The 12278-nt window shown below is 32.8% G+C and overlaps 1 protein-coding gene across 50 annotated transcripts in view; it reads left to right on the forward strand.

Moving 5' to 3' along the window:
* The window catches only part of LOC145258325 (centaurin-gamma-1A-like), a 511784-nt gene that overhangs the window by 224023 nt on the left and 275483 nt on the right, over positions 1-12278 (forward strand). For all 50 annotated transcript variants that reach the window (XM_080116465.1, XM_080116462.1, XM_080116457.1 and 47 more), the window contains exon 5: positions 8867-9008. In XM_080116465.1, coding sequence (XP_079972591.1) covers positions 8867-9008 — 142 coding nt within the window. The remainder of the gene's footprint in view (positions 1-8866; positions 9009-12278) is intronic.

Here is a 12278-nt window from a genome sequence, read left to right on the forward strand (position 1 = left end):
TATGGTTGTTATTAAATAAGCTGAAATGGGTTGATATTGTATGGTTGTTATTAAATAACCTGAAATGGGTTTATATTGTATGGTTGTTATAAAATAAGCTGAAATGGGTTGATATTGTATGGTTGTTATTAAATAAGCTGAAATGGGTTGATATTGTATGGTTATTAAATAAGCTGAAATGGGTGGATATTGTATGGTTGTTATTAAATAACATGAAATGGGTTGATATTGTATGGTTGTTATTAAATAACCTTAAATGGGTTTATACGCCATAAAACAAAACCAAAACAACAATTTTCCGTGACGGGCAACATAAACAAATTCCTGATGAACTGCCTCCTGAAGTAAGACACTTTATCAAATCTTCAGTACTAACGATTACTACGATACTATCCTATTGATTATTGTACATGCAATAATCCTTATCCATGAGTGGCTTCCTGACCTTGATAAGTGGTGGCCCCATGTAAAAAAAGAAGAAAAAAAAATGGGCAATTTATTTTTTTAAATATTGATGTTTTTCAAATTTCACATTTTTTGGATTTTTTACCTTGAGTTTCATTTTCACAATGTTTCAGTTGATATAACCTCCAACCTTATTCCGGTGTATTTTGTCGAACTTGAGAATCAACATGTAATTTCAAACGGAATCCTTTATTTAGGTAGGAGTCCTAAGTAATTGTATTTTGAGTGTCGCCCCCGCACTGAGGGTTGAACCTCCAGAAGTGTAACTTTTGCAACAAAATTTTATCAAGTACTTTATCTACTGTGCCATGGGTCTGCAACGACCCAAAGCATAGTGGTTAACTGAATGAGAGCATGTTACCCTCGTGGATTAAATAAAGGGTTCCATTTGAAATCAGTGCAGATTTTAGACTTTGACAATAGTTTCCAAGTCCAACAAGAAGGTTACATCTGCTGAAATGCTGTGAAAATAAGATTCAAGATGAGAACATTAGTCCGAATAATCCAAATAATCAATCCTCATCTCAAAAATACAAAACGTTTTCAAATTTGTTGTGCATAATATTTATGTATTTCTATGCATGTAAAGAATTTTAAAGAAATTGAGGCGGCTTAATATAGACTTTTAGATCACCTTTCATAAAATAAATCCAAGTTGTAAACTTTAGTAAATGAAACTTTTGCCCTATTATTTAAATGTTTGTGTTTAAATTTACATAATCCAACTCTGATCTTTTTTGATAGATTTTTATTTTAATAGTAAATCAATCTGGGTTGGTACTGTAATATGAATTATAAGAAGAGTCTATGTATTAACTGTTGGAGTGAATCTTATATGAACATATTTAACTTGTGCCTTTGATTTTTTTTTTTTTTTCCTCCAATGTTTCGCCTAGTTTGATTTAGTAACCATTGCTTTCATTTTAATTAATTTATAATATTTATTTCAGTCTAGCATTTTGTTTTGTTTGAAATATTTTTTCTCATACATTGTAAAATTCTTTTAGACCAATAGTATACAAAATTGCAAATTTTTTCAATTGCCCACAAATTTCAGATGATCATAATTTAGTAGCTAATCCAACTATCCCGCCAAAAAGTTGTTTTGATTAAATTAAAACTTTATAGATATGAAGAAAATAAATAAAATTCTTGTTTGGAATACCATATATATTAAAGAAGTAAAAATTAAGTTTACAAGCCAAAAGTTCCTGTAAACTTAGATTAATATTTATATAGTAATCCCAACCAAATACGAAAGCTCAATACAACCAAAATAGAAAATAGTTTAATGTCTTCTCAATTATTAAATCATTTCTCTCTGATAGGTTCATAAGAGTAGTGGTTAATGGGCAGAAATCAAAAGCTCTCAGTATGGAGTCCCTCAGGGGTCCATACTGGGCCCAACTCTCTTCCTGATCTACATTAATGATCTTCCAAATCACATGCTTACCTCATCCGTAGACATTTATGCTGATGACACTCCAATCTATGGTAGCACATCAAAGATCGTAAACGACCAAGTTCTCTCTCCTTTGATCTTGAGCATGTGGTACAATGGGGAAAGAGGTGGCTGGTTACTTCTAATCCATCTAAAACCAAACTTCTATCTCTACACCATCTATGCTCTGATGCCAATCTGGCATCAGTTGAAATAAATGGCTCTCGTCTTGGGGAGGCTTCATGTTTTGACAAGCTTGTGGGCTTGATCTTTACCCCTGACCTGAAATGGAACACATATATTAAATCCATTACCAAGGTCACTGGAAAAATAGTGGGATCTTTCTACCGCTCCAGTAGATATCTCACTCCTGATGCAATTCTCTACCTATATAAAAGCCAGGTACAGCCAACGATGGAGTACTGTTGCCACATCTGGGCAGGAGCTGCTAAAAGCAGCTTATCCTGCCTTGACAGAGTTCAAAATAGACTTTATAGCTTAGTTGGGGGTGCCCTTTTCTCTTTCCTACAACCTCTTTCCCACAGAAGAGATGTTGCAAGCCTGTTTCTGCTTTATCGTTATTTTCATGGCAAGTGCTCAGGTGAGCTTCAATCTATGCCCCCCCCCTCGCAAACTTTCACAAAAAACACTCGTCCAGCCAAAATCACTATCAATAATTTCCCACACTCTTTATCTGTGCCTAAATCTAAATGTAAATTCCATGAACAAATCTTCTTTCTTAGAACTGCACGCCTGTGGAACTCTCTCCCGATTGCCTGCTTTCCAGCTGACTACAATCTGATTGTCTTCAAGTCCAATGTAAACAAGTTATTGATGAACCGTCCCCTAAATAATCCAATTTACAAAATTCCCACTACTTATGTTTACTATGCTATAATCACATTGACTAATGTATACCCATTAACCCTTATCCTCGAGTGGCCTCCGGGCCTTGATAAGTGGTGATTTCTGTATTAAGAAAAAAAAAAAGACAATTAACAGTGTAAATTATAATTATTTGCTAATATTTTTTCTCTGATGAAAAGAATGCATTCTTTGAAACTGCAGATTAAGGAAATCTTAATATTTCTTTTGGAATATCATATCAAACAATAAATTCCTGTAAATTATAATTTACAGTCTTTATGTTCTTTAATATCTCTCTCATATATATATATATATATATATATATATATATATATATATATATATATATATAATATACGATACAAGTTAGAAAAGCATTTCATCCAAGGCATGAAAATTGTTAAACAAAATGTTTTTACTATAGGCTTTAAAAATAAAGGTACAAGATTCAATTTGAAATTTATTTATCTTCAAAGTGTACTTTTATAAATTTTACAAAGTAAGGTATTAAATTTGCATACCTTACTTTGTAAAATTTATAAAAGTACACTTTGAAGATAAATAAATTTCAAATTGAATCTTGTACCTTTATTTTTAAAGACTATAGTAAAAACATTTTGTTTAACAATTTTCATGCCTTGGATGAAATGCTTTTCTAACTTGTATCGTATCTTTTTAAGATTATATTTTATTAATTTCGATTAAAAAAAAAAATGAATGTGGTTTTGCATGTATTTATAAAACCTCTCCTACTCTCTATTTCACTTTGTATTTCTCCTCACACCACAACTCATTTTTGAACTCCCTCTTTGTATTATTATAGGTCTGAATATTCTCTTTCAGTTTGTATTTCTCCTCACACTACAACTCTTTTTTGCAACTCCCTCTTTGTCATACATGTCTGAATAATGAGAAAATCTGAATTTTTTTTTAACAAAAACTTTAAAATAACTTTTTTTAGATTAAATTTTTTAAAACTTCTTTCAGAATAGAAAATCTTTACAATTTAATAAGGAACATATTTCATATAGGTTTCATTAAAAATATTCAGTACATAACGAGAAAAATAGATGAAAATTTCAAAAGGACTGTATAACTGGTTACGCTCAGCAAAAGTCTTTGTTATTGATATTCTATTATTATTATTATTTAAAACATTTTGTGTCCTGCTCTTTCGTGCGAGGACTAATATATATGAAACATAGATACATAATTATCGGTGGAGATAAAAAGATTGCATTATGAAAATTCTAGAAAGAAAAAGGATGTCGAACAGTACTCATCATGAAAAGAAAGTTAAAAAAATAACCAAAAAAATGAAAAGACCTATATATATAAAAGATGAAGAAAAAAAGAGACATATATATATATATATATATATATATAATAAAAAGAAAAAAGTTTCTCCATATTTTGCAAATCGGTTATTTCCTTTTATTTTTGATGCCAATTAATTTTCGAGGCTTCAAACACAAGTGGCCTTCTTTAGACGATCACAATTATTATTAGCTTGCATCCGGTTTCCTTTAATACCGACTGTAAATGCGTTCTTCAAACGAACAAGTCCTCTCCGGCAACTCACATGCCTTTCTTAACCTGACTAAGCAAGAAGCTTCACTCAGTGTTGCCAATTTGAGTGTGTAAAAATGGTGTTAAAAACAGAATTTTTCACATAGGTTAGATTAAGACAGAAAGTGGAAAATTCCATTAGATATTTAGAGAGTAGAATTAGAATGTGTTTAGGATGTGACAATGTGACATCATATATATGAAGTCAGGTGAGCTGATTGGGTTTAGACTTTTTTTTTTTTTTTTTTTTTTTTAAGCTCGGAGCCCAGGTCGGTGAAATCTTATAACTATAGATTGAAATAGAAGCAAACATGACGATGCTATTGGGCAAAGATGTTAGCATTTTTATTTGTTTCTCTTGTAAACATGTTTAGTGGGTTGCATTGTTGCAATGCGTGCAGATAAGACTTGTTGCAAGTGAGCAATCTCTACTATTATATGCAAGGAATGTTGTTGGAGTTCATTCCCTATGAACTCCCAAACAGCGGGGCAAATTATTTTTGGAAATTTCGCACAAATGTACTTTGTGTCTAGAAGTGTTCTTGGGTAGGTTCTGTACCAGAATGCCTCAGATATCCACAACATGGTCGTCTTCAACTCCAATGTAAACAATTTCTTTTTGAGCTGCTCTCTTAAATAATCAAATTTTACCCAATTTTTACTGTTAATAATCACTACACTATTGCCTCACTGACCATCTTACACTCATTTAGCCTGAGCTCTAATGCGTTATGGAATCATATTATGAAGACATAATGTTAGCTGTTGAAATGAATTTTATATAAACACTCAAACTAGTGCTTCTGTATCATTTTTGTGCATTTTTCAAAAGATAATTAGATTTGGTGCAATGTTTAGGCTGAATTGATTTAATTATGATTGCTTCCATTAAAATTAATTTTCATTCACCACAAGATGACCTGATACATTTTTAAAGAATTTTTTCCACATTTAAAATTTTTTTTTTTTACATTTTCACCCACAATAAGGCACAGTGCCACTTTAGTATAGGGGCTACTATCTGAGACATAATTTGCAAGGATACTATGTAGGGAGTTGGGCAGCAAGATGTCTGTTTACATTACACTTGAACTTCTGCATGTCAGTAATGTTAGGGAAGAAGAAACCTGGAAGAAAATTCCAAAGTCTAACAGTCATAGGAAATAAACTATTAGAGTAGAAGACTTTCTGGCATTTGGTGATCGCGACTGTGTAGGGGTGGGATTTTGCTGCTTATCGGATTTGTTGGCGGTGTCTATGTTGAGGCGGTAGAAGGCCTTGTAGTTCGTTGGAGCACCTACCATTAAAATACTTGTAAAACAGGCAGAGGGATGCAACGTTTTATCGATGAAATTTTGATTCTGGGCCAATATGTACACTGATCTTAGAGGCTGTCGTTATGAGATAATTGAGATGAAAGAGGCTTCGATGTGGGTCATTGGCGCACTCGCACAAGAGGAGTTCCATGGGGTCTTCAAGATGTTGTTGGAATGGTACAACAAGTGCATTGCAGCCAGAGGAGATTACTTCAAAGGGGACTAGAGTTTCATGTGTGTACTATCAATAAAAGTTCCCATACGAAAAAGGTTTGGAAACTTATTGAAGGCACCTTGTAATTAGATTTGGTGCAATGTTTAGGCTGAATTGATTGATTAATAATCGCTTCTATTAAAATCAATTTTCATTTACAACAATATGATTTGATATATTTTTAAGAGTTTTTTCCACTTGTTTAAAGCCTGCACTTCTAGTTTGACACTGAAATTTGGATTCTGCACGAATATGTATTCTGATTGTGGAATTGTATATAAACGGAACCATTTTGAGTGTCGTGAAATTAGACTGATTACTACGAAAACATTTGTAGGTTGCTATTGTTAAACCGTTCCTACCGTAGATTATCAATCGGCACAGACAGATAGCGAATCAGAAGCTGCCAATTATCGATGCAGACACTCCTTGCATATTCATATGCTTGCACTCGGCATATAGTCTACATAGGTGCAGACATGCAAGCAACCAGAAGGTATCGATTCCAAAATGGACATGATACAGATTTCTATCATCAACCAGTGTCCACAAAAAATGTGTTCTTTCTCATATCTTCAACTACATTATTGATAGGATCCTTGATCAGGACATGATGAAATTCGTTGGTATGCAAATTGAACAGGATTGTTTCACTATCGGCCTGGACTATGCAGATGGTGTTGTTATCCACGACAAAACATATACTGATATCCAGCAAGCATTGAAAAATGTTAATACTACCATCAAACACATGAGAATAATGACCAATGTTTCTAAATGAAATGTTCTGTCAACTAACCCCTTTTTCAACAGAATATTACATAGTCACGGATAGGAGGATGATATATGTTGTTCTTATAACGGCACCAGATAAACTTATATAAATTGTATGCATTGTTGTTTAGCCATGGGATATGATATCAACGTATAAACTGAGTCATGTTGTATCAGAAAGTTATCACACGGGTATATATTACAGTTCATGTTTACATAAAGGTATCCTTTTTTTATAAGAAGTATGCTATATGCTTCATACCTTTTTTTTTTTTTTCTTCAAGAATTCTATCTTCACTGCTGAGCTTCGTGACGAACCATGAAATGGGCAACACCATAACCAGTTGAGACCTCTGTTCTTCCTTTTGTGAAACCACAGAACAACACTTTATATTTTTAAAATATAAATTTATTTCAGCTGTCTCAAACGGTCTTCACAAGGAGTCTCTTCCTGGCTTGAAGCACGCCTGTTCACTTCTGCGACCAAACTCAAATTTTACTCCTTTCTCTAACCTTCCCGACCTCTTGACCTCAGTTCCATTACGCTAGCATTCCTAAAGCACTTGTCTCAACATGCGACCTATCCACATATGCCTACCCAAAGTCATTTTCATTATTTAACCTAGCTAATTTATGTAAACATTCTCAGCTAAAACCCATTGCTACACTTTATTCTATAAACAATAAATAACTCCCAATATAAAGTATTTTAACAATATGATTGAATAGATAATTAATAGATATAGACAGATCGATAATAACTAATTTAACTTTTAACAATGTTATAACCTAACAAGAATTCTTTTCCGTTTTAATGGCGTCATTGAGTAGTTCAAGTATTTTGGCTCAACTTTTATAGCTACAGGACAGGGTAAGGATGAGATTACAGTCCATATCAATCATGCTTGCTCATCCTTCTGAGGTCTCTAATGTTGATTGTGTTCTCGACAAGAGATGAAACTCTCAAGAATATTGAAGATATACCAAGCACTGATATGCACAATACTGCTGCAGGGTTGCAAGACCTGATCCCTGCGCAAAAAAAAAAACAAACAAAAAAACTTTCACTCACTCAAAGTCTTTGACATTTACTATGCATGTGTTTCTGACGGAATTCCAAACTTCACCATGCACAATGTAACATTACCCTCATCACAGATTTAAATTAAAAGATTTTGCTTGTTTAATCATGTTCTTCGATGACATAAGGAAAAATTTATACCCAATTGCACCTGCCGGCTGGAAAAATCACAGAGGCAGCCAACTGAATACTTGTCAACAATGAGGATGAACATGGAGCTGGTGGCAGGGTTCAGCTGCCTATTGGTGGTTATGGACGGTCTTGTCCAAAGATGTGGTGAACTAATTTGGAAGTGGCTCAACCCACCCCAGGTAAATGCTGGTACAGTTTGAACCAGTAATACACAAGAAAGCACATTTTCTCATTTTTAACAAACTTTGAATAATCATAATTTGGTGACGAAATTGATTTTAATAGAAAAATAAACTTGGTATCATTGTTTATATTTTGCAAAGATCTGGGTTTTTTTTTTTCTCTTTTATAACTATTATTTCCCCTCAAACAAGGCATATTAGACATAAGGGTCTGTTACTTGGGCCCATGTCTACAGGAGAAGGGATTTGAGAAGTGAGATGTCTGTTCTCATTACATTCAAATTTCAACATGTTAGTACAGTCAGAAGTAGGAAACAAGGAGGGAATTTACAAAGTCTAGCAGTTTGACAGATGCAACTATTAGTGTAAAAGGCTTTCTGGTATTTAGGGACTTCTGCAGTGAAGAGGCATAACTTTGCTGCTTGACAGGTTTATCTGGGGTATTTACATTGAAGGGTCACAAGTGTTACAAGTTCATCAGAGTGCATTGACAAAAAAATGATACGGCTACAGTAAACAAATGGATCACGGTCATCACAAAACTGATAACGTGTGTCAGGACATCTAGATTCGTTCATTTGAAATGAAAAGTTGGTTCTTTGATTAAGATCAAAGTGTAGTATCAAGTTTTTACAATAAACTAAAATTTCTTTTTGTGATACTTATGTTAAGTAAAAACAAGTTGTTTTCCATAATCTTGTGACCCCATTTAATTGTAAATAGTTAAAATGTTAAATTAATGAACTACTAATTTTTTTCTTTCTTCCATTTTTTAATTTTTTTTTCAAAATCTCAAATTGTTTTGTTTTTTCTTTTTATTCGCAGTTTACTCAATGGGTGGACGCAGTCATCTTTGTATTTAGCCTTGAAAATGAAATGAGCTTCCAGGCAGTCTACAGCTACTATGCCAAGATGGCACACTATCGGAATTCGACAGATATCCCCCTCATTCTTGTGGGGACGCAGGGTCAGTAACCAAGATTTTTCGCCTTTTCCTCTCTATTTTCACTCATTCAACCTTGATTACAAAAACAAAAAAACAAGTGAAGCATTCATGGTCCCCCGTGAGTGCACAGTGAATAAGGCATAAAAAAAAAATGACTAAGTTCAGCATTTGCCCCCCCCCCCCAAAAAAAAAAAAAAGAAGCCCCAAAAGTTCCCAGAGGACATCAAATCCTGGTGAAAATGAACAAACTGTGCAGTTTTAGGCCTTAACATGTAAATTTGAGTTCTGCGCCATGCAACAAAAAAAAAAAATGACTAAGTCCATCATTTGCCCTCCACCCTTCATTTAACCCCACAAGTCCCCAAGGCCTTAACATATTTAAATTTGAGTTCAGCACCATGAAAAACTGATAAATAGACATACACAGAAAATTTTGGACAAATATGGTAAAATAGTCCCAAAAATGGAGTTTTTATTAGCCCTAAAAGAGCCCCAGCGGCACACCCAAGAGTTACCGCGAAGTACAGACAAACAAAATTATATAGAAATCAGTTAGTTACAACTTTTTCAGAAAGTTTTATAAAATCCAAGGCATCAATTTTTTTTTAATAAGCACAAAAGTTTCAATTTAAGCCATTTTAACCCGAAAGACACCTCTAGGCGTGCAGCCGGAGTTTTCCCGGAAAATCCGTTCTGTTACTTTTTTACTCATATCATGTTTAATGTTTGTGCAAAATTTCAAAAAAATTCCAAGTCGTAGTTATTGAGAAAAGTGCAAACAGACAAGGGTGAATTTACAGGTCCACCCTCTTTTTGTCAAGGGACAAAAAATAAAAAATAAGCATCTGTTTCTTTGCTATGAGAGAAAATTAATGCTTTGTTTTGGTATAAGAGCAGAAATGCACCCCTTCTCCTCTCTGTCTCTCTATTAATAGTTGTTGAAGATAATATAAAAAAAGATATTCAAAAAGTTCATTATAAGAAAAAGTTAGCAAAGTTAAATCTTATTTAAGCTATAGAGAGAAAAGAGACAAATTTCGGATTTTGTTTTTTTAATATTTAACTGGCTTTAAAAACTCTCTTCTTGATTCCATTTAGCCCGGGTCTTTCTTGTAATACTGAATTTTGCCTTTAATTTTTAATCCAGAAATTATCTAATGGACAGTCTAACCAAGTTTTATTTATTATCAGTGTACCATGTTATTGGCAATAATAAAACATATTTAGCTACAATTTATTTGAAAAATCACTTAGTTTTTCCCAGACAACTACTAATGTAAAACATTTTTAAATAATCACCTAAAAATGAAAGTCAACAAGAAGGATAACTCATAGATTGAAAAATATAATAGGAGTTGTGTACTTTATGTGCAAACAAATAAAAATTAAAAACGAAAATTATTTCATTGTATCCTGGACGAGAAATAAGCAGAAATGTTCAGATCTGTCAAGCAGTTGGTGGGACAATCCTTCTTTACTGCTGTAAAATCTGGCTGATGGGAACTGCTGATCTCAAAAGACTGAAGGGTTCAACCTATACTGCCTCCATAGAATTTTGTGGGTCTGCTGACACCATTTCATCTGTAATATCCAAATCTGGTTGCAATGCAGGATTAACCACTTCAACCACTCTTAGATTGTAACCAAGATTTTTCGCCTTTTCCTCTATTTTCACTCATTCAACCTTGATTACAAAAACAAAAAAAAAAGTGAAGCATGCATGGTCCCCTGTGAGTGCACAGTGAACAAGGCATTAAAAAATGACTTAAGTTCAGCCCCCCCCCCACTAGCCCCAAAAGTCCCCAGGGGACGTCAAATTCTGCTGAAAATGAACAAACGGTGTAGTTTTAGGCCTTAACATATGTAAATTGGAGTTCTGCACCATGAAAAAAAAAATCTTTTTTAAAGAGGAGACTTTGTTGGTTTGGCCACGCTCCGCAGTTCAACCTTCCTTCTTGAAAATGAATCAGTTGAAATGTACCTCAGTGTCATCTTTTTATTCGAATAGTTTTTACTGTTAAGTATCATAACATTTTTTTCATAATTCTTCCTTCCTTTCCCCACTTTCTTATGCATTAGTTGTCCTCGACTTGACATAACTCCATTCATTTTAAGACATTATTTATTTATATATATATATATATATATATATATATATATATGGTGTAATATAATAATTCTCCAAATTCCAAATATCAAGTTTCCTAAATTGTTTTTTTTTTCATTACTTTTCAAAAGGTATTTATTATAATATTGTTTTATACTGTAGCCAAAAAGTCTGCAAAATTATATCTTTGTTGCATATTTAGTTCCATACTCATCAGATGTTTACCTAAAAAAAAAAAAACTTGGAAAAAACACTATTTTAGACAACTTACATATATATGCTCTGAAACCCAATAAAAGGCATTCATTAAGCTTGGATTTTTTCAAAATTTATGTTAAAAAACAAAAAAGAATTTTTCATTACAAAACTTTATTTATGAGAAAGATTTTTTAAAAATCTATTATGATTGGTATATACAAACTAAAGTTTCAAGTTAATGAATGATTATCATATATATATAAATGCGAGCATGAAAAGTAATATGGTTAAGCTTAAACATGGAAATGTAAAGGCAAGTTAAAACTGGAAAAGAAAAGGACAGGATATTCTAGTAAAACAAATCTTAATGCTGCAATATTTTAAGTTATAAATTTATAGTTTTTACTAGAATATCTTTTCCTTTTTTTTTTTTTTCTTCAGTTTTAACAACTAGTCCTTTAGTTTTCCATGTTTAAACTTAACTGTATTACTTTTCATTTCTATTGTAATTCATGATTTTTCCAAGCTTCCAGTGAATTCACTTATTCTTTGTTTAATTTCAGTCTTATTTTTTTCCCCCATAAACATAGCATACACATATGTAATAACAATGTATGGCACTCGTCTGCTTTCAATAAAATCTCCCCAATTATCTCCCTTTCATTCTTTCATTCTCTCTGTTTCACTTGCTCCTTCTCTTTTCGTGAGAGTGATGAATTAGTAGTAACAGTAGTCACTGAAGCGATGTGGTTGCTAAGGAAATCAGTCATAAAAATCTTTGCTCACCTCCTTGCTTTTTTTTACAATTTTGAACACCAGTAAATTCATCATAACTTTTTTTTACTGAACGAAAATTGAAAATTTGTTTTCATAATATAGCTCAGAAGGTGATCTATAAACTGTAATAATTGTTTTAAATTTGGTCAAAATATGAGTGAGCGTTGAAGCTTTAAATAAGTTCTAAATGACTAAAGCTGCTATTTAAC

Source organism: Euprymna scolopes, chromosome 33, assembly GCF_053919585.1.
Source record: "Euprymna scolopes isolate OS-2025 chromosome 33, ASM5391958v1, whole genome shotgun sequence".
In the NCBI taxonomy this organism is placed as follows: Eukaryota; Metazoa; Mollusca; class Cephalopoda; order Sepiida; family Sepiolidae; genus Euprymna; species Euprymna scolopes.